The sequence below is a fragment of the Pogoniulus pusillus genome, chromosome 7 (assembly GCF_015220805.1).
Source record: "Pogoniulus pusillus isolate bPogPus1 chromosome 7, bPogPus1.pri, whole genome shotgun sequence".
NCBI lineage: Eukaryota > Metazoa > Chordata > Aves > Piciformes > Lybiidae > Pogoniulus > Pogoniulus pusillus.
The window spans coordinates 30,973,014-31,000,611 of NC_087270.1; the positions used below are offsets into that span (position 1 = coordinate 30,973,014).

Below are 27,598 nucleotides of genomic sequence, written 5' to 3' on the forward strand. Positions count from 1 at the left end.
ACCCCCTCCCTATCGGGAGAAAGCACCGCTGCAGCGGCTGGATAGCCTCGGCGCAGCGGGGCTGTTCCAAGAACGCTGCCTGCCCGGCCGAATCGCTCCCTCCACGGTGCCCGGAGCGGCGTCAGGGCACGGGGAGAAGACAGCGCACCCCCGTGATCTTCCCACACTGGAAAGGGAAGGGAGGACTTTTAACATTATTACTATTATTACTTATTATTTTTAGAGAAAAGGAAGGAAGCTCGGTGGGAGCAATACCGGTGCCGCAGAGGAAATCTGGGAATGCAATGGGAGGGGAGACACGGCTCCCGACGACCGTGCAGGGGGGCCCGGGCCCGGCGCAGGTAGCGCGGCGACAGGAAGCGGGGGCGGGCAGCGGGGCGGGGCAGGCCGCCCGGGCCGGGGCCGGGGCTGGGGAGCCGAGGAGTGGAGTGGAGTCGAGGGGAGGGGAGCGGAGGCGGAGTCGGCCGGGGGGTGGCCGTAAGGTGAAGGTTGTTGCAGTGCCTTCATTAAAAGACGGAGTTGAACTCGTAACCGTCGCAGATCGCTGCTGGGAGACTGTTTCGGTGGCTGGTGAAAGGGGGAAGGAAAAAAAGAAAAGAAGGACGGGGAGAAAAAAAAAAAACCAAAACCAAGAAAAAGGAGAAGCCCCGCAGCTGCTTAAAAGAAATCGAAGAGGAAAGGGGCAGGAGGAGACAGAAAGGGCAGGCTGCACGCTTCCGAGGCTCGGCGAGTAGTAAGGATGAAGACCGTGCTAGCCGTGTGGCTGGTGGCCCTTTGCTTCCAGGCTGCTGTCCCGGTGAGTCCGCTGCGGGCGGGGCGCGGCGCGACGCACGTGGGGCGGCGGGGCCCGGGCCGCGGCATGGGGCCGGAGCGTTAGCGAGGTACGGTGAGCTGGGCTGGGGGACTGGAGCCCCCCGTGAGCCGCAGGACTTCCCCTTTCCAACAGGTTTTGGCAGAGGAGCGGTGCCCTGCCCTGCCTCGCAGGGAGCGCTTCGATGGCCTTTTGTGCTGTCGGCGGGCTCCATCCCGGGCTGCCCCGGCAGCCTTAATTCAAACCAGAATGCGGCTGTTGCCGACCTGCCGGCGGCTCCGCCCTGGTGTGCTGTGGGGCGGGCGGCGCTACCCGGTAACCCCCCCGCCGGAGCGCGGGAGTCCGTCGGTGTGCCCGGAAAAGGGGCCGAGGAGTGGGGGATGCTCCTGTACTCCCTCCGGCGTGGTGCGCCCGAAGGAGGGCGACCGGTAAGTTTGGGCGAGCGCTCGCATGTGGTCCTTTGTAGTTCAGCTGTGTCTGGGGAGCCTTCCGACGTGGTCATGGGTTACTTCCGAAACAGGGGTACTCCTGCGTGCCCCTGGCACAACCCGGCGCCAAAGAGAGATCGAAATAGGCTGCTCCCCCACCGCCTTTGTGCCCAGAGGGTCTGGCCAGCAGAGGGTACGCTCCAGTACCTTTTCTTTCTGACCACGAGAACAAAAATCGCAGTGATGGACTCACCGCACCCTCCCTCGAGGCTCATGCCCGACAGCAGCCCTGCTTCCCCTCCCGGCGGCGGCTGGCGGCCACCCCGGCGCCCCACCGCTGTCTCCAGCCGCCGAGGGGCTAAAGTGGCCTCTCCGCTTTCCCCCTCGTTCTAACCTTCCCTAGCTCCGCGCTCATCATCCTGAGCATAGTCGCACCGCCATAGGGAGGCTCGCATTTTGCCAAAGCCTCGATGTCTCGGGAGTAGCTCTCCGGGGACCGTGTGGGGAGCGGCCCGGGCGCTGCGGCAGCCTCTCGGACTTGGGAAGCAGCAGCCGCCAGATGTCATCCGCGGACAGCGGATGGTCCCGCCGCTCCCACCGCCGCTCTGCCCATGCAGGGCCTTGTCGCAGGAATTCGGCAGCCTTGTGAAAGCGCTGTGCTGGTGTTCCTGGGCTCCGCTGGGGGCCTGGGCTCGGCATTGGCCCCCAGCTCCGCGTGGGGTTAGCGAGTCTGGGCTAGGAGGCCTCGCGGCCGCTTCCCAAGCTGCACAAAGCCGAGTCTCCATCCCCTTCTCCAGTGATCAGGGACCTTGCTCCCTGCATCCCGTGTGCATGTGCTGGACCCTTGGAGCATTTTTCTTGGCATGAGCTAGAAGGAAAAAGTTGGATGTGAGGCTCTGCGTGAGCAGGCAGGATCATCAAAGCTAAAACTGGTGTGAGGGGAAATAGTTCATTTGAAACTTGTCTGGAGATGAACTGCAGCGGCAGTTGGATAAGGAGTGGCAGAACAAAGTGCACGGCAGGATCTGAGCTGCTCAAAATACCTCCAGTTTTTTCTGTACCATTCTGCCTCTAAACTCCAGCTGTGGGTCTGGGTGTGCACCCTTCTAGCCTGCATGGTAATAAGTAGTTATGAGGTGGCTAAAAATGACAAGCATGTGAGTGTAATCAGCCCTGTTCCATGTGGAAGGGGCTCTGTTCGTGAAGCTTCTGAATAAGCTTTCTCCTGAATATAGTGGGAGAACTGCAGTTAATTTGCAGCTTCTGTGTTGCATTTAGATGAAATGCCTCTGTGATAAATATACCTCACTAGAAATGATAAGGACATGAAGTAAATGCTTGTCTGCTGTTTCCCCCTGTGTAAGAGACTTGTGGCATGTAGGATGACACTTCACATGGAGGGGTTTCCTGGGCAAACACATAGAGGAACAGAAGTCCTTGGGGCCCTTTTTTGTGTCTCAGTGCTGTGACAATTTATATTCTGATGGTCATGTGTCTTTTCTCCCCATATTGAAATGTCAGTGGCATGGACTAAGCTGCCTTCCCCACCTGACTGGAAGAATTATGCTTCTGCATCAAGTTGCAGCTTACCTCTTGTGGTGGACACAGAAAGCAGAGTGACCTTACATAAGAGGTTTGCAGATGCCAAATCACAGTGCTGACAGCATTGGCGTGGTCATGTTGGGTTCTTGGTGGTTGATGACTGGAGTGTGCCACTGCTGCTGGCACCGTACTTGGCTCTTGGCTATTGTTGCGTCACTTGACTTGTCTATGCATATTGTCATAGAAGTAATAACCAGAAACGAGAAAGTGGCCAAATGATAACTTTCTAAGTATGCTTACCCACAGGAATGGTCAGCGAGTTACCTCTTCTTCTTCAAGGTGACACTTTATTGCTCAAAACACCTCATATGAAAGTAATTGCCATCTGTTCTTATGGTAAAGGGATTGACTTCCTTGAAATAAGAAGGCTGATGTACCTTGATGGATTTAGCTATTCTCTCAAATGGTATAACCCTTCCATGAAGCCAACTGAGCCATGGTGCATACCCTTCTGCAGAAGGTCAGTGGACAATCCCTGACATAAAGGCAAATGTGTTTCTGTGTTTCATCTGGTGTATGATAGAATCAGCCAGGTTGGAAGAGACCTCCAAGATCATCCAGCCCAACCTATTACCCAGCCCTATCCAGTCAACTAGACCATGGCACTAAGTGCCTCAGCCAGGCTTTTCTTGAACACCTCCAGAGACAGTGACTCCACCACCTCCCTGAGCAGCCCATTCCAGTGCCAATCACTCTCTCTGTGAAGAACTTCCTCCTGACATCCAGCCTACACTTCCCCTGGCATAGCTTGAGACTGTGTCCCCTTCTTCTGTTGCTCGTTGCCTGGCAGAAGAGACCAACCCCCACCTGGCTACAACCTCCCTTCAGGTAGTAGTAGACAGCAATGAGGTCACCTCTGAGCCTCATCTTCTCTAGGCTAAACAACCCCAGCTCCCTCAGCCTCTTCTCCTAGGCCTTGTGTTCCAGGCCTCCCACCAGTTTTGTCTTGCTTCTCTGGACATGTTCCAGGATCTCAACATCTCTCTTGAGTTGAGGAGCCCAGAGCTGGACACAGTACTCAAGGTGTGGCCTGACCAGTGCTGAGTACAGGGGAAGAATAACCTCCCTTGTCCTACTGACCACACTGTTCCTGATACAGGCCAGGATGCCATTGGGTCTCCTGGCCACACTGCTGGCTCACATTCAGCTACTATCTACCAGTAACCCCAGGTACTCCCTTTCTGCCTGTCTGCTCTCCATCCACTCTGTTCTCAGCCTGTAGTGCTGCTTGGGATTGTTGTGGCCAAAGTGTAGAACCCTACACCTGTGTAGGTGCATGCTGGCAGTTAACACAAACTTAGCAGAGCAGACGGAACCTTTTTCCAAGTGTGATGTCATTCCTATGTGAATGTAAACTAATTAGAAAAAATTAGGCAGTCCATCTTGCTTATTAAACATGTAGGCAGTGTGGATGAGGAGGAAACACTTTCTTCTATAGAACATGCAGAGCAGTGTCATTTATCAAGCACTACAAACAGTGCTTCTCCATCTGAACACCCACTTGCTGGTGGCTTCCTTCCAGTAAAATGGTGCCTCTATTGTATCTGGTCAACTCTGATTTGAGCAGAAGCAAATAAATTGTCGTTTCTGTCAGGTAAGGGGGCTCTGGTGCAAGTTGGTAGTCTTCTATTCCAGGCTTCTCTTGGTTTCAAGTGGCTAGAAGAGCTAGCATTTTTAATAGCAGCACTCTGAAACTTCTAGAAACCAAATAATCTTCTGTAATAACCCAAGACAAGTTACAGCAAGTGCGAGAAACCTGTAAGCCTTCTAAAATTGAGCTAGTGCACTAACCTGAAATGTAAGCTGCTGGTTTAGCAGCAAAATTGGTCCATATTAAGTGGGTGTTTTGCTTTGCTAGAGCTTGGATGTCTCCAGGTGGCCTATGTGGTAGCACTTTGTCCTTACCCTGTTTGAAGTGGCTCCTGTGTCCACGAACCATACTAATTCCTCTAAGAGGGATGTTCCACACTTGTTTGTGTCATCTGACATGTGGGGAGCTGGGATTTTAGTAGAGCCTGCTACAAGGGTGGGGGTGCTTCTTGGGAGAGAGAAAGTGGGACGCCTTTCCTGAGGAGGCGCTGTCAATGCTAAAACTGCAACCCTTCACCGTTGCAGCATTGGTATTCTCATCTTAGATGTTTCCTACTCTTTGTTCACAGAGCTAGTAGCATAGCACTCCAGGACAGCTGGAGAATGATGCACTCACTGAGACAGTAGGGCATTTCAAATGGCACCAGTCACAACAGTTGTGCAGTTGATGTTCACCTAAATGTAGGTGTCTGTGTGTGTGCACTAGGTGCCTGAACAATCATTATAGTCATGGCAATGCAATCAGGGGAGCCAAAGACAGTGATTATCTGACCAGCCCTTGCATGTCTACTTCAGGGTGAGTTGCTTTCTCAGGGCTGCTTTGACAGGATCTCATTTTACCTGTAAGGGGAGCATAGATAACTTTAGTGTCTTTCTCTGAAAGCGATTTAGCTCAAAGTGATAGTCTCTTTATTTGTGAAACTTGTACTGTAACTGTCTCTGTAATCAGACTGGACAGGTGCAGTTTCTGTGCCAAGAGAAGTAGCAAAGCAGTAAGAAACATCAGCTTTCAACTTGAACAGCAGCTTGCTTCTGTTCTAGGAGTGCCTTCAAACATTACTGTAGTTTTTCTCTGCTAAAGGCTGTGGGTGAAATTTAGTTGTATAGTTTGGTCCTGTATCAGCATTCTAAAGTAAGCAGTATGAACAGAAACATAAGTGGATGTGTTAGGGGTGGATTGTAGGGTATTGAGGAGATGTTAGAGTTTTTTTGTAGGTAAAGGCATTGGTTATTTTTGGATTAGAAATGAGGAAGCTTTAGTATTCTCTAGAAGTTGATACAGGCAGTGGACTTGCAAAGTGGAAGTTGTTTTGATCCCCAGTGCAAGGATTTCTGGTGTTTCTTATAGATTCATTTCTCTTCTGAGCGGAGAAGATAAAATGAGGAGAGCATGTTGTGTATCCTTAGGAATGCTGAGTGTCAGTTTCTTAAGTTAATGTTGGCTTGCTCACTTCATTTGAACCACTGCTCTTCTGAGCTACTGGTCTACCACAGAAATGAGTTTTTATCTGGCCTGGCTGGACACCTGGGATAGTACACTTTCTGCTGTGGAGATGCAAGTGGAAGAGTTACTGCACTGTGAAGCCTTACCTCAAGGTGAGATAACATTTGGACCTCCTACAAGCAACTCTTGTGGAGCAACATCTGCTAATGTGGTGGTTTCCCAACCTCTCAGTTTCTCAAGCAGTGCTTGGCTGCAGCTGACGTTCTGGGTCTTGTGGAACCGGCATGGATCCAATCGAGTCTGTTAGCTTGGGCTTCTTGCCATGCTTGACTGTAATGTTTGTATCTCACCACTGAGACCAGTCTCACCAGTGAGGCTTGCTTTGCTGGATGGGAACCAGTGCGTTAGTGGGATTCAGATGGAGTTGGTAATAGAACTTCCCGTTGAGTCACTGGAGCTGCAGTTGCAACTGAGTCATGGAGGTGTTGGAAGTCCTAGGCTTTTACTCTGAAACTCTCTTGGGTATTGGTCAATTGAATTGCTCTTGCTGCTTCACTTGTGTGTCTTGCTGCTGTGCTCTCTGGCAGAACCATCTTCTCCATATCCCTTGTTTTTACAGTATGGTTCTCTTTAATGTCTGCTCATCTTGACTCTTAGTGTTCAGGCATTTTCTAATAACTGAAGGCTCTTCAAGATTACTGTTGCAGAATGACTCCTATCTAAAATCATAGGCACTGATAAGAGATAAGGCACTGCCTGCCAACTAGCTTAAAATACTTGTGAGTGTCTTGCCTTTCATGAGCATTCTATGTCCTTGTCATACTCCTTGTAACTTTTCTGCACTGCCTGTGGAGTGATGACACTATCTTGTATGCTAGTCATGAAAACAAGAGCTGACAGTCTTGATTTGTTTGGGGTTTTTGTCTGTAGGCTGCAGGCACACGCTACTGTTAACCAGCCTTCTGCAAAGTACAGCCAGTTCGTGCAGCAACTCCTTTGAGCGCCCCAGCTTCATCACCTGCGCCTTCACAAGCCGTAGCTAGAGAACGGGGGCTGCCCTTTGTTTGCCTGTGCCGTGTGGGGAGGAGCTTACTGCCTTCTGAATGGAAGGAAGTTTGAACTCCATTCTAGTTGTAAGGGAAATGCTTTCTGGGCAGCGTTGCAGACCGTGACTGTCTTGTCCTGTGCACAGGAAAGCTCTTCTAATTAGTTTCTAATGCTGGTGGCAGTACACATCCTGGTCAGAGCCAGTCAGCAGCTTGAGCCCAGCCCCTTGCATCTAGGGATTACTAGATGAGCAGAGTGTATATTGAAGCCAGAGGTGATCAGGGGAGAGTGGAGCCAGTCTCTCATCTGGAGTGCAACCAATGATTAACATAACAATTTCCAGATGAGAGCTCTTGCAAAGCTCTCAGAGCAGTGGAACTGCTGTGGCTGTGTTGGTAGGGAGCCTTTGTATGTTCTCTGGGGATTAGAGCTGGCAGCTACAGTGCTCTAGGAAAAGTCTACTGGGTTCTTTCCTGTCCTAGAGCAGGACACTATTGCTGCCTTACTGTATGCTTTGAGACCAGTATAGTGGAGAAATACTAAAAAAAAAAGTGTATTTATATATTTATAGGTACCTACCCTCGTCATTGCTATTAGTTGGCCAGTTCAGAGCAGAGTTTAGAGGGTATATGCACTGACCCTGAGATGGTGATGTGGGAGATGAGATGCATGTGCTCTGCACAGCCAGAGTTGTTCACAGCAGCCTATCTACCAAAGCATGAGTCTTGGGTGAAAGTGTCTCTGCAGAGGAGAGAACTTGTTACCCATTGACCAGATAATAGATAGCCTCTTTAGGAACAGAGGCCAGGCTTTCTTTGGTCAAGAAGTTGAAGGGTAAGAGGAATAAAACCTTAGACTGGAGGAACACATGGGTTATTTGAACTCCTGTCTAACAAAACCACTAACAGATGGAGTGTTTTTCATTCTTCTGTGATTTTGCTTATGAATCTGTAATAGCCTGACACTAGCAGATTTGATGGCCAGTAGAGATTAGTCCACTTCACAGGCTCTGATAGTGGCACCTACTTGCAGTCGAAAAGTGGTAGTGAGGCTTGCATCGAAACCTGCCTAACAGCCTGCAGCTAGACAGCTTTGACTTCTAAATCTTTGTCCTAACGGAGGAATCATTTAGATCGTGACTACTTTCCCATCAGTGAACAAAGCGCCTAACAAAAGAGGCTGATTCTGGCATGTCTGGGCAGTGGCAAAGGAGTGCTCTGCTATCAGGTGCTCACATCAACTGACTCATGGCCTCGAAGAGGAAAGCTGCTAGCAGCTAGCTCCAGCAGCATCAGCTCTGCTCTCAAGCATGTTTAACTTACAGAAAGTTCCTCAGACTGCATATGTGTTCACACTGAGCTCTAAAATGGTGGTGAGCTTCTTGCTACAGAAGCTGGAAGAGACAAGTATGAATAATTTAAAGTTATTACTGTAGTAGCTGAAAAGTGCTAAATGTTCAGTATCCCCCCACCCAAGAGGAGTTTAAAAGATCCACCAAACTTCCTTACTCTGTTTCCAGCAAGTAAAACAGACTGGGTGCTAGTTGTGCTGTGGCCAACTTGAATGCTAGAGTCTCAGTTGTACAGCAGATCTTGTTGTCTGACAGATCCTTTGACGCTCCCCCCACACCAGCCTGCCTGCGGGAAACCTTCACATGCGTTATTTGGGGGCATACCAGTTGGAAAGGCTCGAAAGTGTGCCAGAGATCATTCTAATGACTTGATGGTGTAGATTGTGTTCCAGTGCCTGGGGATGTTCACTGATGTTGTTTAATTTATTAGTATGGATGTAGCCAGTGGGTCTCTGGCAGCGAGCCCAGAATGTTATGGAATTGTGAAAACTGCGATATCCAGTAAAAGAAAGTGAAAGTTTGTGATGGAAGATCACGACTCTCATTGAAAAGCGACCGCTTTTGGATGCTTCAGAAGGGTAAGCAACTACAGTTGCGTGACAAATGCTGTGTGATCAATCAGTTGAGGTTTGTGAAGGGAGTACTGCAAACCGGGAGCAGCAAAACTTTTAGTGCTGTAGTCAGAGTGCTGGTATGTGCCAGTGATTTACCCCCTGCTGTCAGAATTGGCCCATCAGGTGGTCCTTCAGCATTTTTTACTCCTCCAGTCTTTAGAGAGAGACTGTGTTGTCTAGAGTTGGTCAGTTAATAGATCTGGAAATTTATTAGCATATGAAATATTTTAGAATTTTGATCTACTGTTATGTAGCATTGAGATATATCAGTGGTGCTCCTTGCCAGAAATGTGTCTAAGCTAAGTGACATGGTGACAGGAGTAACTTGGTCCTAAAGCACTTCATCTCCCCTAAACTAACAGCTTCAGTTGATTCAGTTACTGCTCTGAAACATGGCCATAGGGAAGTGTAATGGTTTGGGGGTTACCCGTCCACCCCCAATGAAATCACCCAGACTAGACTCAGCTGGCTTGAAGTTAAGCAATGAAGCTTTATGTTCACAGCTTAGCACAATATACAAGCAGATATTTGCAATATGTTACAAATACATACAGCTATTTACAGAAATAGAAAAGTTAAAAGTAATGCAGAAACACAACACTCTTCCCAGATATCAGGGTCCCCAGGAGGGGCTTCCAACCACCCTTCCACCTTCTTTCCACCTCTCTACCTTATCCCAGAGTCTGCATTATGTGCAAGGTGAGCTGGAAGGATCGGAAAGGGGGGTTACAAACAAAATGATTAGTTGGGTTACACAGTTTCAGGCAGAGCAGCAAAAGCCTGTGGAGAAAAAAACACAGACACCGACTGTGACAGATAGAGACTCTGTCTTATCTATGTTTGTGTCCTTGCTTTTATACATCTCAGCAAACCTATGAGTGAAGTAGACATCACCATTGTTTCCTTTTGACAGCCTATCATCTAATTTCTCTCATTAAAATATTCCAATTAGCCTCAAACTAGCACAGAAAGACAGGTAAAAAGTAGTATACCTCAAAATGGAGGCATGGGGTAGCTGATGGTAGTGTGTTACAGTGAGACTTGGATCAAAGAGAGTCTCTGCTGATTTATCATGCCTTTGTAACAATCTGTTTTTCAGGGCTCTGCTATACAGATGTGATACTAAACAGTGCAGCTGAATGTCTGTAGGTCAGAGTAAGTCTAATCCTCTAGGTGTTTGGTCAAGAAATGCCTAATACTAATTGCTGAAACAACTAGAATGATAGGTGACTGGAACATGATTGCAGCAGCAGGATTTTTTAATATACTTTTTCTGATGGGAGGACTTTATTTGATGCTTCAGCTTTGAAATGATACTTCAACACCCTCATGACTCAGCCTGGAAGTACACCAGCCAGTTTCCATAATCTCATTGGGGTGTTGCATTATTTAACTGTAAATGGGGCAGTAGTAAGCAGCTGCTGTCAAAACTTTGTCTTGCATGCAGGATTGCAAGTGCTTTTGTGAACCTGGACACAGATCATTAGTGTTGTAGGAAGAGACACCGAGGGCTTCATCTCTGCATAGTTATATAAGGGCAGATGACTTGAAGTATGCCTCGCTAGTTATGAGCAAGCATATTTCTCAAAGGGAGTTCATTCAATCTGAACTATTCAGTGTTCAAGTAATACCATGAAATGTGGTCCATCCTGTGCCCAGGACCATCTGGCTTGCTGATTATTCCAAGGAGACTAGTAGTACCTGAAACACTTGCATGCTGCTTTTCTTCAGTGCCTGCATTCAGGAACTGTGAAACTAAGGGGTTGTGGTGAAGATGCCACTTTGAGGAGAGCCCTGGGATGGGGGAACAATGTATTCCTCATTTGAGATATGGTTCCTGTGTCTTGTGGTGGTGTTTCAGTCCTTTTATGTGTAGCACAGTCATGCTGGTCTAACTGCATCTGTTTGCTCTGGATGGCTTCTGCATTGTAAACAGTCTAGGCCTAGTCAACACTGTAAGATCATGTGGATAGAAGAGATGTGATAGCATGCCTTAATGTAGAGAGAGACTTGATTTCTTCACATCCATGCTGGTTTACATGAAATTTGAGACAGTGAAGCATAGAAGCAAATGTCAGAAGCACATTTAACCAGGCATGTTAGTGTAAGACCCACCAAGGTACAGAAGCTGCCCTGCATGGGATCAAACTCGGAATCTAAAGCTGCTTGCAAGGGCTGTATGAGCCCAGCAACTGGCTGCTGCTGAAGGCTCACAAATTCTTTCTCAACAGACTGGTGGCTGACTGGTGTGAGTCATAGTGTGCAAGAACACAGTTTCTTAGAACTGTTTAGAGCTTAGTTATAGGGAACATGACCAAATCAGAAGTGAGCTGCTGAATGCCCTTGACTCATTTTGCAGCCCAAGTCTAACTTACTTCTGCAGCTCCCTTGCAAATAGTCAAGGTCTTCTGTAGAAGACTGACAAATAACAGCAGTAAGGGATCAGGTTGTGGGGTGTAACTGGTTCTGCCATCTGGTGTGCATGTGTGAAATGGAGACTACGACAATGTCTGTTCAAGCTAGGCATCTTTTTCTGGATGCTTTCATTTCCCTGATCAATTAGTTCATTAATGGTGAGCGTGTCTGAAAAGAATTGATGCTGCTGCTGTAACAAAGAAGATAGGTATGAAATGTTAATGAAATACAATATTCATAGGTCACAAATGTCTGGGATGTGTTTATAGAAAAATAGATCTTGTTAGCAAAAAAAAACCCAAACATTTCACAAGCAGTGCAGGAAATGTGGCATTTACAAAAGTGATCAAGAAGGCTTTGTCTTGGACTGTTGAGTCTCAGGCTGGTTGTCATGATAGGAAGGGCTGGATGTATGTCCTGTAGGGTGAGCTATAAGTGGATTGTCTGGGAAGCTAAAGCAGAGTTTCATAGCAGCAGGCCTTCAAGCTGACAGATGTTTCTGCCACTGAAGTGTCAGTAAATAGAAAGTATTTTTTGTTGTCTTGTGCTTAGGCAGTTGCTATAGAATATATCCAGTTGCTATAGGACATATCCTATAAAACTTTAAGTCTGGGTGGTTCCACTGTAACTTATATTTAACTGATCACAATACCTTGTCAGCGCTTTTGTTGTTGTAAAACTAATTATTTGTAGGATTAAGTAGTCTCATTAAGTTTACCAACTAATCTGCTTTAGCTGAGGCCTTTAGTACTCCAGGGTTGTGAGTTCATCTTTCTGTTAAGTTTGAATAACTTCCTAGCTGCTGGGAACCAGAAGTACTGCCAGTAAATCCTTAGTTAGATGATATACTAGGGACTTTCATCTGAAACCTGGATTTCACTGGCCTCTTGTAGCACTGCAAGCAGTTTGCTCAAATGAGAAACATACATGCATATCACTAATAGAGTGAGAATGCTTCTGTGATCCTTCAAGAAGATCTTACGGCTTTGTATTCTGGCTCCTTGGCATATCTTGCGCTACATAATTACTAGGCTTCAAGGAGAAGCAGCAAACTGCAGGAATTGAGATAAGCACCTGGGTCTTCTTCTAGGCATGTGTCTGGATACTAAAGGCTGTTGCACGTCCTCTTGCCTCATAATTCATGGAGGCAGGAAGTGCAGGGAGCTTTTGTGGCTGCACGTTGGCTGCCTTCCTCAGGTGAAGCAGAGCAGCTCCCTCCTTTCTCCTCCCCTTTGGCTCTGAATACTGTGTAGCATGGTGATGAGGAGGCCACTTCTAACTTCTGGGAACACATTTGCTCACATCAGAGCATTCTTGCAGCTGTAGTGTTGCTTTTGATAGTTTGCTGATCTCGCAAAAGTGGGCATGAACCTCACTTGAAATGGGTAGTAGTCCCACAAGCCAAATTGTATGGCATTTCTCTCCAGGAAACAGGGTTCCCTAGGACAGAAGCATAAGTCTGTTTTCCTGAGGCTGCAGGAAGACATCAGTGATTCTTAGCATGCATGGGGTGCATGTCATGCATTCCTATGGCCCATCTCTGATTTATGAGCTGGGACTTCTAGAGCTGAATGGCTGAAGATCAGAAGAGAAAGTTGTGCTCCCTTGGGACCAAAGTCATTGAGCTGCTTCTCTTGTATTCTTGTGTCTTACACCAACTGTTCTGCAGTGATGGCCTTAGCAGGAGGAGTGTATTGGGTTGTCTCTTGCATCCTGGCACACTGCCTACAGCTGAGTGCTGACCAGTTGGAGCCTACTAGAAGAAGATAGTCTCATGGGACTAATGGAGACACTATCCCCTTTGCAGCTCTTCCTTCAAACCTGACCTTGAACTGCATTTGTCAGTCTCATGGCTGTAATGCTAACTGGTCTGCTTTACTGGGAGCAGATTTACTTCTCAGCTTTATGGAGAGAGCAGGCTGGCTTCTTCAACCCATGCATGCTGTCAGGGAGCAATCTGGTGATTTGAAACATCATTGTACTTGCCAGGAAATCTCTATAGTCTTTGTAGCCATTTCCACTCCAGTAACAGTCCTCAGTGCTGATTCCATAAGACAGGCTGAGTGGTGGCAAGAGATAAGGCAAAAGAAAGGATTTTGCACATGGATGCAGGCAAGACTGTTCATGGCAAGAGGTCAATGCTTGGATGGGAATAACTGGCTAAGGACTGGTTTTGCTGGGACTGCTGTTGGGGGCATATGGTCAGTGTGTTGAAGGTGTTTGCTTTCTTGTGCTACCTGAAGAAATGAATACCCGAACCATGAAGTATATAAAGAGCTTCAGGGAAGGCTCTTTAAAGTAAAGTAGTTATGGCATAAAACTGAACTGGCAGCTTCTCATGAGATTAGCTGCAGGGGAAAGAGTTTTCTCATTAATCTACATCTTCAGAACACAAGCTGCCTTGAACATGGGAGACAAAAGGTACCCCATTTTTGGCCATTGTGACAACCTGCACCTGCCTCCAGCAGAGAGTTGAGTGCTTGTGCACCACATCTGTGGATGTGTTGACCTATCTCTGAGGTTCATGGAATTGTGGAATCATAGAAATCATTAAGGTTGAGTCCAACTGTAATCCATTTTACCAGGACCACTAAACTACATCCTGAAGCTCCACATCTACCTGCTTCGTGAACATCTCCAGGGATGGTGACTCCACCACTTCCTAGGGTAGCCTGTTCAGGTACCTCACTACTTTAAATATTTTTTTCCTAATATCCAATGTAAACATCCCTTGACACAACTTCAGCCCATTTCCTCTCATCCTATCACTGGTTACTTGGGAGAAGAGACCAACACCAGCCTCACTACAACCTCTTGTCAGGTAGTCGTAGAGAGCAATAATTCATTCACTAGTCTGGGCTGTACTTCTTGGCTATAAGGAGCAGGCTGGCATGAATGAATGAACAGTGTGTAGTAGTTTTGTTTGGTAAGTCTTCAAGGTCAAAATGCAGGAGCACAGACTTGAGTCACTGCTCTCTGTCACTGAGGGACTAACCAGACTTTTAGTGGAACTAGCTGAGAGAACTGGGAGGCAGCACTGCTCTTCCTCATCAGAGCTAGTGTGGTGCTCTACACTTCTAGCAGCAAGCACAAGTAGTGTGTTTATCAGTGATGCTCTATGTTGAATAGCCACAAGTTTCCCTTCTTTTGATGTCTGTAGACCCGTAAAACTCCAGATACCCCTTGCTTTGCTCAGGCCTTTTTGCTAAAGACTTCCAGTATTGTCCTTGTCTTGTACTAAACTGCAGTTGTGTTGGACCTCCTGTAAAGTTCAAGTGGTCCAAGAGAGAAGTTTTAACTGCCACCTTCCTCAATCAGCCTTTGTTGCTGTGTTTAGGAGATCAGGGAAGACTTAAAAGCACTGCTGTCAGTCTCCAGAACAATCACCCGTGGTGAACAAACTGCAGAAATGTGCTCTCTCCCTACAACCCCTCTCCATGCTCCTTTCTTTTTATAAGCCTGTGCAGCGCTTTGAGTCAGACGCTGGTTTGCATGCTGCCTGTGGGGTTGGTGGTGTGCATTTCCATAATGCATGGCACTGGCAGGGTATTTTACTACCCCCTCTGCCTGAGGGTAGGCAAATGTGTTTCAGCATCCCAGGAAACCAGGCTCTCCTTCTCGGAGTTGCTCAAGCAGCCCTGGCTGCTGCGCTCTGCCTTGTGCCAATATAAACACTTGTGCATTCATGCACTGAGCAGGACTGGAGAACTGGTCCTGCTGGAAAATTCTTTGCATGATGTTTTCTCCCCCTCCTCCTCAGTCTGGTTTACCATGGGATTGCATGAACAGCTATGCAGGGGATAGTCCAGGAAGCATGAAGTGACATGCTCTCGTGGGAGGTGGTAGTTTAAAGTGCCATACTACTGAGTGTGAAATGCAACCTTAGGGTGACAGGCTGGTTCCTTTTTGTTCTTGGCGTATTGATTGCTGTGTTTCAGGCCTACTTAATTAAAATAGTCACAATAAGAAGAAAATGTAATGCTGCTTGGGCAATAGTGTGGTGCTTACCAGGTGAGCCTCTAGAATCATAGAATCAACCAGGTTGGAAGAGACCTTCCAGTCCAACCTATCCCCCAGCCCTAGCCAGTCAAGTAGACCGTGGCACTAAGTGCCTCATCCAGTCTTTTCTTGAAGACTTCCAGGGATGGTGACTCCACCACCTCCTCGGGCAGCCCATTCCAATGGCAAATCACTCTCTGTGAAGAACTTCCTCCTAATATCCAGCCTATACTTTCCTTGGCACAACTTGAGACTGTCCCCCCTTGTTCTAAGCATAGGGACTATATCTCCTATGCATACAGAGTATCTGAATACTTTTGTTCCTTGGCCACTGTCTTGTTCAAAGGATCAGAGTATGCTTTAATAGTTATGACCACAAAACTTGAGAGAAAAGGAGGGTCAAAGCCTAGTGGACAGTGGGCAAAGTTTACAGTCTGTTCTGCCCATAGGGTAACAGATCCTAAAAGCTTTCATCCTGTTTTGAGTAGGTATTGGAAGGTGCTTCAGTGCTTTGAGGGCCTGAGCACCAAGAGGTAGCTCATGTGTGACTGATCCGGTGGTTCATTCCTCAAACCAAAACAGCTGCTGTTGAGGCTAGTGCCTCTCCTTCAGAGACAGTCTTTGTCTCAAGTCACTGTCCAGAAATAGGATGCCAGGTTTTCAGATTTCTTTATATTGAAGATGTAGAGAAGCAGCCAGATGAACTGACATACTTACCTCTTGCTGCTAAAATGGTGCTTTTCTTGCCGAGCAAAAGAGCATCCCTTACTTACAAAGAGAAGCAGTGTCACATGGAAGGAGAACCCTGTAAGCCACCAACTAGCCTTACTCCGATGGGTAGAAACTGATTGATGCAAGGGTGGGGATGGTGAAACCCACTGGTACACAGCTAAAGCTCATTGAGGGAGGGGAAAGAACCCAAATCTGAAATAGGAAGGACAAATAAGTGTAATGTTTCAAACAGCCTTGAGTGGAACTCCATCCAGGGGTAGAATTACTGCTGAAATCTAGACTATCCAGTCCATGGGCTGTTTGTGGGACAGTTTGTGGCTGTTCTTCTGCACTTTGGCTTGTGCTATTAGACTTTGGCTGCTCTGGGAAGGTAACTGCTGCATTAACCTATGGGGTCACCAAAACGCTTATCTTGAGCAGTGGAGTAACAAGAGAAACACCTACAAGAGCCATTAACGGAGGTGATGCCACACTGCTATTGACTTCTGATACAGAAGACTTGCATCTTCAATTCTGCTTTAGTAACTTCAGAATTCATGGCTGACTTAAAATTGAAGGTGTGCATGGTCAGCTTAATTCTAGCAGTCTGTATGCCTGCAAAAGGAGTGGGATAGGTGAGGATGCTGACATTTGGGTTTCTCTTCCCTTAACACTCTAAGCCATCTGTGAACATCTGTGACTGGGATTAATCTTGAGTGTGATATTAACTGCAGAAGATCAAGGTTTAAGAGAGCTAAAATTACGTTCAGCAGGTATCTTTGTCTTCCCACACCTTAGTACTAATATTTTGATGTTAGAAGCTGTTCAGGCTTCTCTGGCTCAGATAAATAGCATTTCTATTAGAGGGACTAGCTCTGCTCATCACTACACAGAAAGTAGTGAAAGACAAACCTCTGAGTATATTGTACAGCTGTTCAAATCCTTGTAGCAGTCATTTTCTAGATGCTCCAGTGCCATATTTAGTAGACAAACTTGAGAGCAAATGCTTGCTCTTGGTCAGAGACATAAAAGAACAAGCCATGGGTTTTGCTTCCCATAGAGTTGGAAGAATCTTGCAGGATGCTCATTGCAGCCTTTTCATCTGAGTAAGAAGGATTTATTGGGAAGAACAAATGTGTGGTTTCAACAGCATTACTGAGATAATGGAGGATTTCAAATGTTTGTGACACTGTTGTGATTTGAGGGGATCCCCTAAAAACTACAGAGGCCAAAAGCCGTCCAAGGGGATGGACTGGTATTGTGACTTTGTTACTCAATCCCACAATCTTGCTGACACTCTAAGTGGGCTGAAAAGTCAATTAGTTCTCTTTTTTCCTCCCTTTCAGCTCTTTGGAGGGATTCTTATCTAGGTAACTATGTATCATAGAATCAGTCAGGCTTGGAAGGGACCACAAGGATCATCCGCTTCCAACCCCCTTGCCATGGGCAGGGACACCCTACCCTAGATCAGGCTGGCCACAGCCTCATCCAGCCTGGCCTGAAACACCTCCAGCCATGGGGCCTCAGCTGCCTCCCTGGGCAACCCATTCCAGGCTCTCACCACTCTCATGGTAAAGAACTTCCTCTTCATGTCCAGCCTGAACCTACCCATCTCCAGCTTCACTCCATTCCCCTTAGACCTGCCACTCCCTGCTAGCCTGAAAAGTCCTTCCGCAGCTTTTTTGTAGGCCCCCCTTCTGTGGCCATTTGAGATGATTTTCTAGCTGAGACTTAGAGGAGAGGTGGACATTCTAAGGATAGGCCATACAATGGCAACAATGGATAAGTTAATATAATTTCATTGGAGCATCAAGAGCTTTATGTCTAGAAGCACAGCTTGTTCTTGCCCCTTGCTGGCTTCTACTGCTTGAGCTGCACCTGCCTGCTGTCTTCCCCCGCTGCTGTCTTGGCTGCTGCTGCTTTTGCTGCTTTGCCACCACTTGACCTCTTCCCCATCTTCCTTAAGGTTATTATATTTTTTTCTCTAGTAGTTTATTTCTCTTTATACTGTTACACTTAAACTATAAGAAACACAATTTCATCTTTCCCTGACTTTCCAAAAAAATCAGTGTCGTGGTGAGTTTATTGTACCTAACCCGAGACACCTTCAGACGCTGAAAGGCCACAAGAAGGTCACCTCAGAGCCTCCTCTTCTCCAGACTGAACAGCCCCAACTCTTTCAGTCTGTCCTCATAACATAGGGGTACCCTGTGGGCTGTGGCCTTGAAGGCCACAGTTGCAGTGAATTTCAGCCTGTTTGGGCCGAAATGGGAGATGATGTAGGGGAGGGGGGAGAAAATGAGCACTGGGTTTTTGGCGGTTTAGCTTTGAGAGGGGGAAGCTTTTGAGGGAATCCTTATGTATCCTGTATCTGTATTAAATGTTAAGGATTCATGTATGCTGTACCTTTTCCTGCACATCTTTAAATACAACTTTTCTGTATTCCTCTCAAGTTCAGCAAGAGCATTATGGTATTGCCTTTGTTTTCCCTTAAAAAGAGTAAAGTAGAATAATCTCAGTCTGTTGAGCTCTTAAACAAGAAGCTATGACATGCTGCTGTAACAGGCTGATCAGTAAGTCTAATAAATGATACAAATCATCCTTAGCCTAGTCTAAGGCTTCTGGCAACACCAGTGTTTTTGCTTACCTCTGAGAGCAATTTGAAAAAAGCTTCTTCCTTTTACATATATCATGGCTCCAAATTACAGAAATGTGGTTCCCAGCTTGGGTGGGGTGAGATCAGCTAATAAACTGCAAATCTTCCCTTCTTCATGGGGGAGGAGTACAGATCTGTGCTCTAGCATGGAGGGAAGCTCTGGCAGCTGATGGGATAAGCACAGGCGGATGCATGAATCAAGACTGCGATCAAGATGAAGACTGAGGAGTAATTAGAAAAAGTTGAGTATGGCAGCCTTCTGGAGCTAATAATACTGTTAATGAGTTGTGAAAGCCTGGACCACTCTTGACTAAATTGAAGATGCCACTAAGCAGCTTTCTGGTTGTCCCAGCAGAACTGAATGACTATTGTTCTGAAACAATACAGTGCTCAGCAAGAGCAGAGGCTAAAAGTCTCCCCAGGGTTTCCCCTGAAGAGGCTGCTTTGATACATGGAGAAGGGAGTCTTCCACTGGTTAACAGGGCCTGGTTAATGTATATTAAAAATGCTGTTAAAAGTTTTGCCCCTTGGGTGCAACTGAATTCAGTGACACCAAATCAAGATGGCTAGACAAGCGTTTCTAATCTGCTGCCTGAGCTGCTAATTAAAAGACAAAAAGAAAGGAAAAAAGGGCATCTAAAAGGGCAAAAAGGCAAGATATTTTAGGCCCAGTATAAGAATTGAAAGGTTTTTGACAAGAATACACAAGATACCATCAGATCCTTCAAAGGATTAACTGCCTGAAATGTAAATATTCAAGCCTCTCTGGTATCAATTACGATGTGAATGGTCCACAGATAATCTCAATGGACCGAAGAATAAACTGGATTATGGCAGAAGTAATTTCTAGAAACATGTCCCTATTAACTGATTATATCTAACAGTCTGATAATAAAATTTTGAGCTGAAGTAATGCAGAGTTGCTGGTTCATTAATCTTGCATCAAGCTGGGATTTATTTGCAGTTCTTTCTTGCGATAGCCTGACCTGATGATTCAGTCTGTGTTTTGTGCCTCTAATCCTCTTGACTAATCAAACCGTTTCTCATTGGTGTAACTCAGTTACAGTAAAAGATCATGGAGCAGCCTTGACTTTGAGGTGTGTTATCTGAACAGCACAGTCAGTCTTCCTGATGCAAACCCACGCTAGTTCAATCCCTTCCAATGCTGTCCTGCATCAGTGTTTTAGGTTAACCTTTCCGTGTCTGCAATACCTCAGTAGCAGATCATTGCAGAAGCATGACCTTTCTGCAGTAGCTGTGTTCTGTGTTGCCACAAGGAAAGGTTACTGTTTTTCATGCTGTCTGTGGCTGTAGCCTGTGAATCCAGAAGTGTAGTCTTTATATAAACGTAGTTACATAAATTAGGCAAATGTTCCTTAATTCTCATGTGTGATGAAATTGGGCAATGTCATTTGGTGGATATTCTGACTGGCATCCATGTTTGCATAATCCTGTATCGTCCCTTGAGTATTTGAGGCAAAGTCACTCAGGTCCCAGGTCTCAACCTACTGAGTCAAAAGGAGATGCTGCAACTCCCAGAGGGCCAGCTTGGGTAAAGACCCTTTGGGACAGCTAAGCAGGACACATTTAGTGCAACTTCATTAAGAGCTCACGTAAAGCCATGGAAAACAGACTTTGTTAATCCTGCAACTTGTTTTCTTTTTTCTTAAAGTACAGTGGCCAGTCTTGGGGGACAGGAACTGGTATGACTCTGCCTTCATGTTTTCAGAATAGCTGCTGAGCAGCAGCTGGGCAACTTTACAGTGGAGTAGCATGGATCTCTGTTAGTTTAGACAGGGTTGCTCTGAGGAGCACCCAGTTGTCTGTGTCTAAGATACAGAAATCAAACCAGGATGCAAAGAAATGTGACAAAGGCTGTGGAGAAGCAGAACATGCAGCAGCCTGGAAGGAGGCTGAAAGCTCAGGTGTGAGGAGAAATATGAGGGTAGGCTGGCTGAGCATGCTGGATAATAAGAAAGGAAGCATGGCATGACTGAACAAGCCTCATTCATTAACACCACAGGGGAAGGAGTGCTGGCTCGGTAGTCAAGATCAAGAGTTGCTATTTCGTTTCCTGACAGTCTGTGATCCTTCAGGAGCGTTGCTAAGATTTGCAGACCATCAAATCAACCCAGGTGTTCTTGGAAATCCTGGAAGAGCTACCCTTGAAGATTAGGATTAGAAAGGAAAGTAGTCTCAATTCTTGATAAAGGGGTGTGGTGACAAACAGTCTCTTCAGTAAAAAGCTGGAGAGGTAACTTTCTAACTGCTTCAAGGCTGAGTCTTCCCACTGGGAAAAGAATGCACCCCTATTAGCAATATATTCCCCTTTTGTGCTCAAAACCAAGCTAAGTGGGAGAACAAAGGACTGTATTGCTAGTGCGAGAGAGAAGAGAGAAAGTCTCTGGCACCCCAGCACCTCCATCAACCATAGTGATGCAATTGCTGAAGTCTGACTTACCTTCTGAGTCTACTGGAAAGGACACTCGAGGCAGTGGAGTTTGGGAATTCTGGTGGATCTTTCTGAATTCTTTATGCACCCACAGTTCTTACTCTTTAATATTCAAAGTGTAGTGAGATTGGTTTGTGTGAGTTACTAACCTTTGACATGAGAAGGACAACATACAGAAAGTAGTCATCCAGCCTGCTTTCCATGGATGAGTGCAAAAGAACAATGCAAACAAGCAGGGGCAAATCTGAAAATCCAAATTACCCTGTGACATGAAGCTAAAGAAGAAACTGATGGTTGATTTCTTCTTAGAAACTCCTCTAGAAGTATACTTGCTGAATCCCGAGGGAAAAGTGATTTGGCTTGGATTTTTTTTTCCAAATAGAGAAGGAAAGTGCTAAAAAGTGTAATGTCCTTTCTTTATTAAAAAAAATTCATCTACCTACAATGATTGTCTAAAAAGGGGTAAGATCTTGTGCCTTATTAGGTTTCTGGCAGCTTGCAGACTTGGTCTCAGAGAAGTTGAATCTAATGGGCTAGTCGACCACCTTGGAAACTAGTTGTTCTGTAGAAATGTGGAGGATAGATAAGGGTAAAAGAGAAAACTGCAGAAGCCTGAGATATCTTAAAGGAATGAAATGGGAGAGGGTAGATAAATACAGCCATGTAGGTAATAAAATGACAATTAAAGAGCTCAATTGCATTGTTTGACAGATCATATTAGTGCCAAGCTAACTTCTTCCTGGGATGAAAATAAGTAATTTTTAGGTGAAGCTGTGTTAATGCAAGCTGAAGAATGCAGTGGGCTTGGTTGCAAAGCTGGCAAGAACGTGTGTTCTTTTGGTTGGACTTGGTGATTGTTGAGGTCTGTTCCAGACAGATATATTCTGTGATCGCATCACACTCCTGATGAAACCATGATTAACTTGGATTAACTTGGGCAGTGCTGGACAGGGATGATGAGGTCATCCTGAGGATGGGATAGAAGTCAAAATTATGGAAAACTGGGAGCGTAGTTGGATGGGTTAGAATTGTCCTTGAGAAGAGGGGGTTACTGGTTAGGTCATGGTAGCCTTGTAGAAATAAACCCAGGGCTGATTTTGAGCTGAGTCTCGAGCATATTGTGCCAACAGGAACAGTAAACATAGAGAGCCAAACAAGATGCACGAGGTGATCACTCTGCTCTGTGCAGTGTTGTCATCTTTGGATATGCTGAACAGCTTTGAATATTATGTGTTGTGACAAACAGGTACAGTAGAACAGGGGTTTGGCCTCTTGTTTCAGCAACTGAATTTCTATGCTGGTTAATGTACTCTTTGACATCTAAATAGAGAGATCTAGAGCTGTATTTTCCTATGTGGAAGGCTGGCTTCCATCTCAGGACTTAGTCTGCTCACACTTAGAAAAAGGCAATCTCACTCTACTTCCATTTAGATGCTTTGGTAATGTTGTGTAAGGGTTGTGCATTAGCTGCAGCTCTAGACAGATTCCTTGTTCAAGAGAATGCAGTCTGGACGCCGTACTCAGAAGAGAGACAAGAAGACTGGTCTTTCCAGTGTTGAACAGACTAACCAAAACTACTACTGTGGGTAGGGGGGATGGAATGAAGAAAGATGAAAAAATAGAACCTGACCAAAGAAAGCTTGTGTAATCTTCAGGAGCCCTTAGAGGGCTCCACTCAAGCTACATGGTAGCGTTAATCTGATCACTAACATACTTTTCCCCTTTCTCTTTAAAGCAAACTACAAATCTGAACCTTCCTCCTGAAGATCTTGATTCTTCTGGTGATGATGATGATGCGTTCTCAGGTTCAGGTGCAGGTGAGTTATTAGCACTTGTGCTGTTAGTTCTTGATCTTTCCAGAATGTGGCAACTGAGATCTTGATAAGCATCCAAGTTAAAAGTGGGGGAAAGAGGAATCTCACACACACACCTGCCCGAGAATGTAAGAGTTTGGAACAGAATGCCTAATCTGTTTGTCTTGTATTGCTTCAAATGATAACAATTAGCGTGCAGTGAGGTGTAGGAGTCTTAAGTGAACTGAAACAGGTCTAATCCATGTGGCTACTAATGTGAGATACTGTGTGAAGAACATTATGAACCTACAGCAATTCTTTGCTCATGGGAAAGAGACACCATAACGAGGGCCTTTGAATTCCCTTACAAGCTGGTAGGAGATACCATTTAAGGGTGTGTAAACCCCAGCCTGCCAACATGAATCAAGTACAAATTTTATCTGTCATCAGGTGTGCAAGTTCCCGTGGGCCATATCTTCTTTTTTTTTGAAAAGCAGAATAAAGGGCTTTTGGGGTGTGGAAAAGCTCTGTTGGGAAGATTACTGAACTGTATGAGAGAAACCTTTGGTGCACAGTGCTGAAGTTGAGGAGATGCTATTGAGGAAAGAGCAAGTTATCAAAAGCTGAAGCACAGTATCCTTCTGCTTCTTTTCAGCCATATGCTTGTGTTATAGGTAAAATTCTGTAGGAGTAAGACTGAAATTGGCACCAAATGTACTACTGACTAAAGGTGCGAATATATGGGTGACTGCTCTGAACTGAACAAAAACTTTTAGTGGGAAGAGAGTCAGACAAGCATCCTGAGCAACTGAAAACATCTTTTGCTCTTGTTCACCTGTTCACAAACAGACTCTCAGTCATGCCTTAGGGAGAAGTGGATGACTAACGAAATACTGCTTAATAGCACATCTGTCCCTTCCTTATTTCACTGAAAAGTATAAGGAATTAAACCAAGCTGCTATTCCAAATGCTGGCTATGCAGGTTAGGCATCCTCCTGTGACCAGTGTCATGTAGATACCATTAATAGGGCTCTGAACTATAAGGATAACATGGTTTTGTTTTTTGTAGGTCCCCTGACTGACCAGTCTCTCACTTGGAGAATCCCAGAAGAACCAACAAATTCCTCACTACTGGCGACACCAACAGATTTCTATGTACAGCCATTTCCTGGGCTTGAGAGCCGAACTGAAAAAGAAGGAGTATCTCCCTTTGTGACTAGTAATGTAGTGACAGAGGAGCCAGTTGTAGCTGTGAAGGATGAAGGAACCATCGTGGATTCACCCCATGAAAAACCAGATGACGTGGTTACAACAACAGTGAGAAGCTCCACTACTCAGTTCTCTTCAGTGGTTCATGTAGCTCCTTCAGAAGCCTCAGGCACAGTCCATCATCTTGAACCTAAAATCTCAAGCTCTGATGTGCCAGCCACTAAAGATGTGCCTGAGCCCACCCCTACCATCCATCATGAGGGAGACATCGCTGCCATCTCCCCGACAACAGCTCCAAAGGATGTTGTTGTTCCTACACATGCAGAGGTTTCTGAAGATGGTTCTGGAGACCCGGTGAGGACTAATAGCTTTGACACCCTTTCCAGGGAGATTAATTTAGTAGTTGATTTAGCAGGAAAGGGTGGTAATTTGTAAAACATAAATAACTTAAAAAAACCCCAACAGGTTACATTGGTGGAGAGTTTTAGATGAGAAAAAACAAAGCTGTGGAAAGTATCCAGTAACAGACATGATGAGAAACATGAATAACCTGCCTTTTGTGTCCCAACAGGGAGACTTCATCTTGACTAAGGATGAGGATTTAGTCCCCACCCAGAACTCAGAAGTACTACCTGACTCTGGGAGAAATGCCAAAGCAGCAGGAGCCTCAGGAATTATGGACAGAAAAGAAGTTCTTGGAGGTACCTGATATTCTGAATTTCTAGCTGGTGAATGCAGACTCTTGTAGGAGGCTTCCAAGCAGTGGAAGCTGGAGTTCTGGAAGTACATCTCTGAATGTGACCTTTTGTGTTAGATCTTTGAAATGAGGGTGGGGATTCATGATTCTGCATTGTCAAAGCCCTAGTAAGGGCAATTCTTAGTCTGCTAAGAGCAAAGCAGCTGCCACTAGTTCTTTGGAATTTTATGTTTAAGCCTGCTCCTTCACTCCCCTCAAATTAAGTAGAATTGTTCTAGTTGCTTTGTAGCATGGCCCAGTGGGAGATGTGCTTCTGTGGATTTACTCTATGTAGATGAGGAAGCCTTTGGCATTTGGAGGATGGTTAGCTAGGGGGGATGACAAAGGAACAGATTAATTTCTGGAAGTCATTGCGTGGTCCCTGACTTTGTAAGAAGCAGTCTGGATCCTAGAGTCATACTGGGGTGTCTAGAGTAATTTGTGGCTTTTCTCCCCTTCTAGGTGTTATTGCTGGAGGATTGGTAGGCTTGGTGTTTGCAGTGTTTCTAGTTGCGTTTATGCTGTATAGAATGAAGAAAAAAGACGAAGGCAGCTATTCGCTGGATGAGCCGAAACAGTCTAATGGAGGATACCAAAAACCACACAAACAAGAAGAATTCTATGCATAAACACTGATCTTCAGGACACTTCTTATTCCACCTTTCTTGGACTCTTCTCTCCCTGCACATGGACCTCCTAGTGTGCTTTGCATTAAACTTAAGCCATATGATCACTGGGTATTTGCCCTAACCACTTTGCCATTGGAAAGCTTATAACTACAAAGTAGATCTGGATTCATTGAACATTCCCTGCTTTCTTGCACAACTTTTATTTTTTGTTTTAACAGAACTAGGACTGCAAGTTCCTAAACTCACTTTGATTTATCTAAAGACTGCTGGGCAGGCAGTGGGGAGAAGATAAGGGAGCACTGTATGTATAACCTTACTGATGTTTAGGGAAAGGGCTAGCAAGAATAAACAACTATCAGTGCTCAAATTCTGTACAGCAGGAATCCTTCATATTTAACTCATAGATGTGTTTTAAATGTAACTAATGCCTGCGCTGGGCAGACATTTGGTACATTGCAATCCTCTAGCTCTTTCTAACTGCCATATTTGGAGCACTTAATGCCTACAAAACATCAAGCTGAATGTGATTTCTGGTGAAAGGAGGTGTGGAGGGAAGGGTAAGCAAATTGACACTCATGTGACTTAAAATGACTTAAGTTTTGGAAGCGTTATCCCATACTCAGAACTAGTTCCTAAGCAGCAGTTGTGCGTGCTAATACAAAACAAACCCCAAAGACCCCAAAACAGAGAGTTCCATTTACCAGTTACATTGGACAGTCCCACTGCTCCTCTTGCTCTTTCTAGGCTTTGGTAAGAAATAGATTTGATTTATTCTAAGCTGTCATTCCCTCTTCTTTGGTGCCAAATCTAGACTGGGCTGTCCTGCTGCAAATACTCTGATCCCACACTACTGTGTAGTGGCCAGGTGGCTGATGGCATGTTGTAGCACCTACCTCTCTGTGCACTGTTTACAGTGGTTGTCTTGGAACGTAGTCTGCTGTCTATGCCACAGGATACCTTGGTGCACAGGAGTGGAAGGTAGAAAGCAGCATATTGTGGCTTTGCAGCAAGGAGTAGAGAAGTGTAGCTCCTGAAACAAGCCTGATGAAGGCTAAGTGTAAGATGGCCTTAAATATATACGACAGTTGGTGTGCTTGTCTCTCGCAACTGGAATGGCTCTTCAGAAGCTGTTCCTGCACTTTGAGAGAAGCAACTCCAGGAATGTCAGACTAGTAAGGGCTGAAAACACCTGAGAAAAGTCCAGATGCCTGAAGCTGCTGGTGGTCAGTGTGCTGTTTAGATACAAGGCACTGAGGGCTCATTGGGAGTCTGGAGTTCTCCACAGTATGTCAAACCAAGTGAGAAGAAAAGTGTGGTCTTCTGTACAAGCCTTACTTCTGCTTTGCCTTGGGTTAGCTTCTTGGAGTTCAATTGCTCGTCACTTAGTGCAGAAAGTATGAGGTAGATGGAATGTTTACAGCTGGTGTAAATATTTATACTATTGAGCCAGAGGGAATGATTGGAGAATATTGGAGAACATGGCAACAGTTGGCATAAATGTTGCACACCAACAGTAAAACTTAAACCTGTGTAATTTAAATGAAGTATAAAACACTCCTGAGCTGCTATGCAGCTAAAATTGGTGCCTTCTCTGCAAATCCAAGAGGAAAAAAAACCCAACCAAACATACAAAATAAGAAACACAACACTTCTTGATTCTAAACTCTTTTATGCACAAGGAAAACCTGTGCATATGTGTAGCTGGCTGCTTTTAAGTAAAGCTGCAAAGTCCATTATATATTTTTTTTTCAAACTGAATTAATTTTTATAGGTTAATGCAATGACCAGATGGTGTTAATTTCAGCTGTAATTCTTTGCTTTGTATAGGAATGTAGAAATGTTGTTTGATAGGTTTATCTATATAAACGTTCTTGTAAAGCACAGGAAGATAAAGTGGTAAACTTCAGTTGTACCTCACAACCTTTTAGGGGGGAAAGGAGAAAAAAAAAACTGTATATTTTGGTAGTCTAAACTGACAGTTTGTGAAACAAACATGACAGTCTGTTATTTAAGTGGTACAAATGAAATACGAAGTCTAACAGAAGATCCGGCATTTGGTTATCTGTATGCCATGTAAAGGTATACTGCAATAAATGGCATTTTGGCAAGAA

At 45.4% G+C, this 27,598-nt stretch overlaps 1 protein-coding gene across 1 annotated transcript; it reads left to right on the forward strand.

Moving 5' to 3' along the window:
* Positions 1-451: 451 nt before the first annotated feature.
* On the forward strand, positions 452-27,598 carry SDC1 (syndecan 1). Its single transcript, XM_064146399.1, has 5 exons — positions 452-796; positions 22,856-22,937; positions 23,983-24,476; positions 24,694-24,823; positions 25,321-27,598. Exons 1-5 carry the CDS (start codon positions 740-742, stop codon positions 25,485-25,487), a joined length of 930 nt encoding a protein of 309 aa, XP_064002469.1. The 5' UTR covers positions 452-739; the 3' UTR covers positions 25,488-27,598.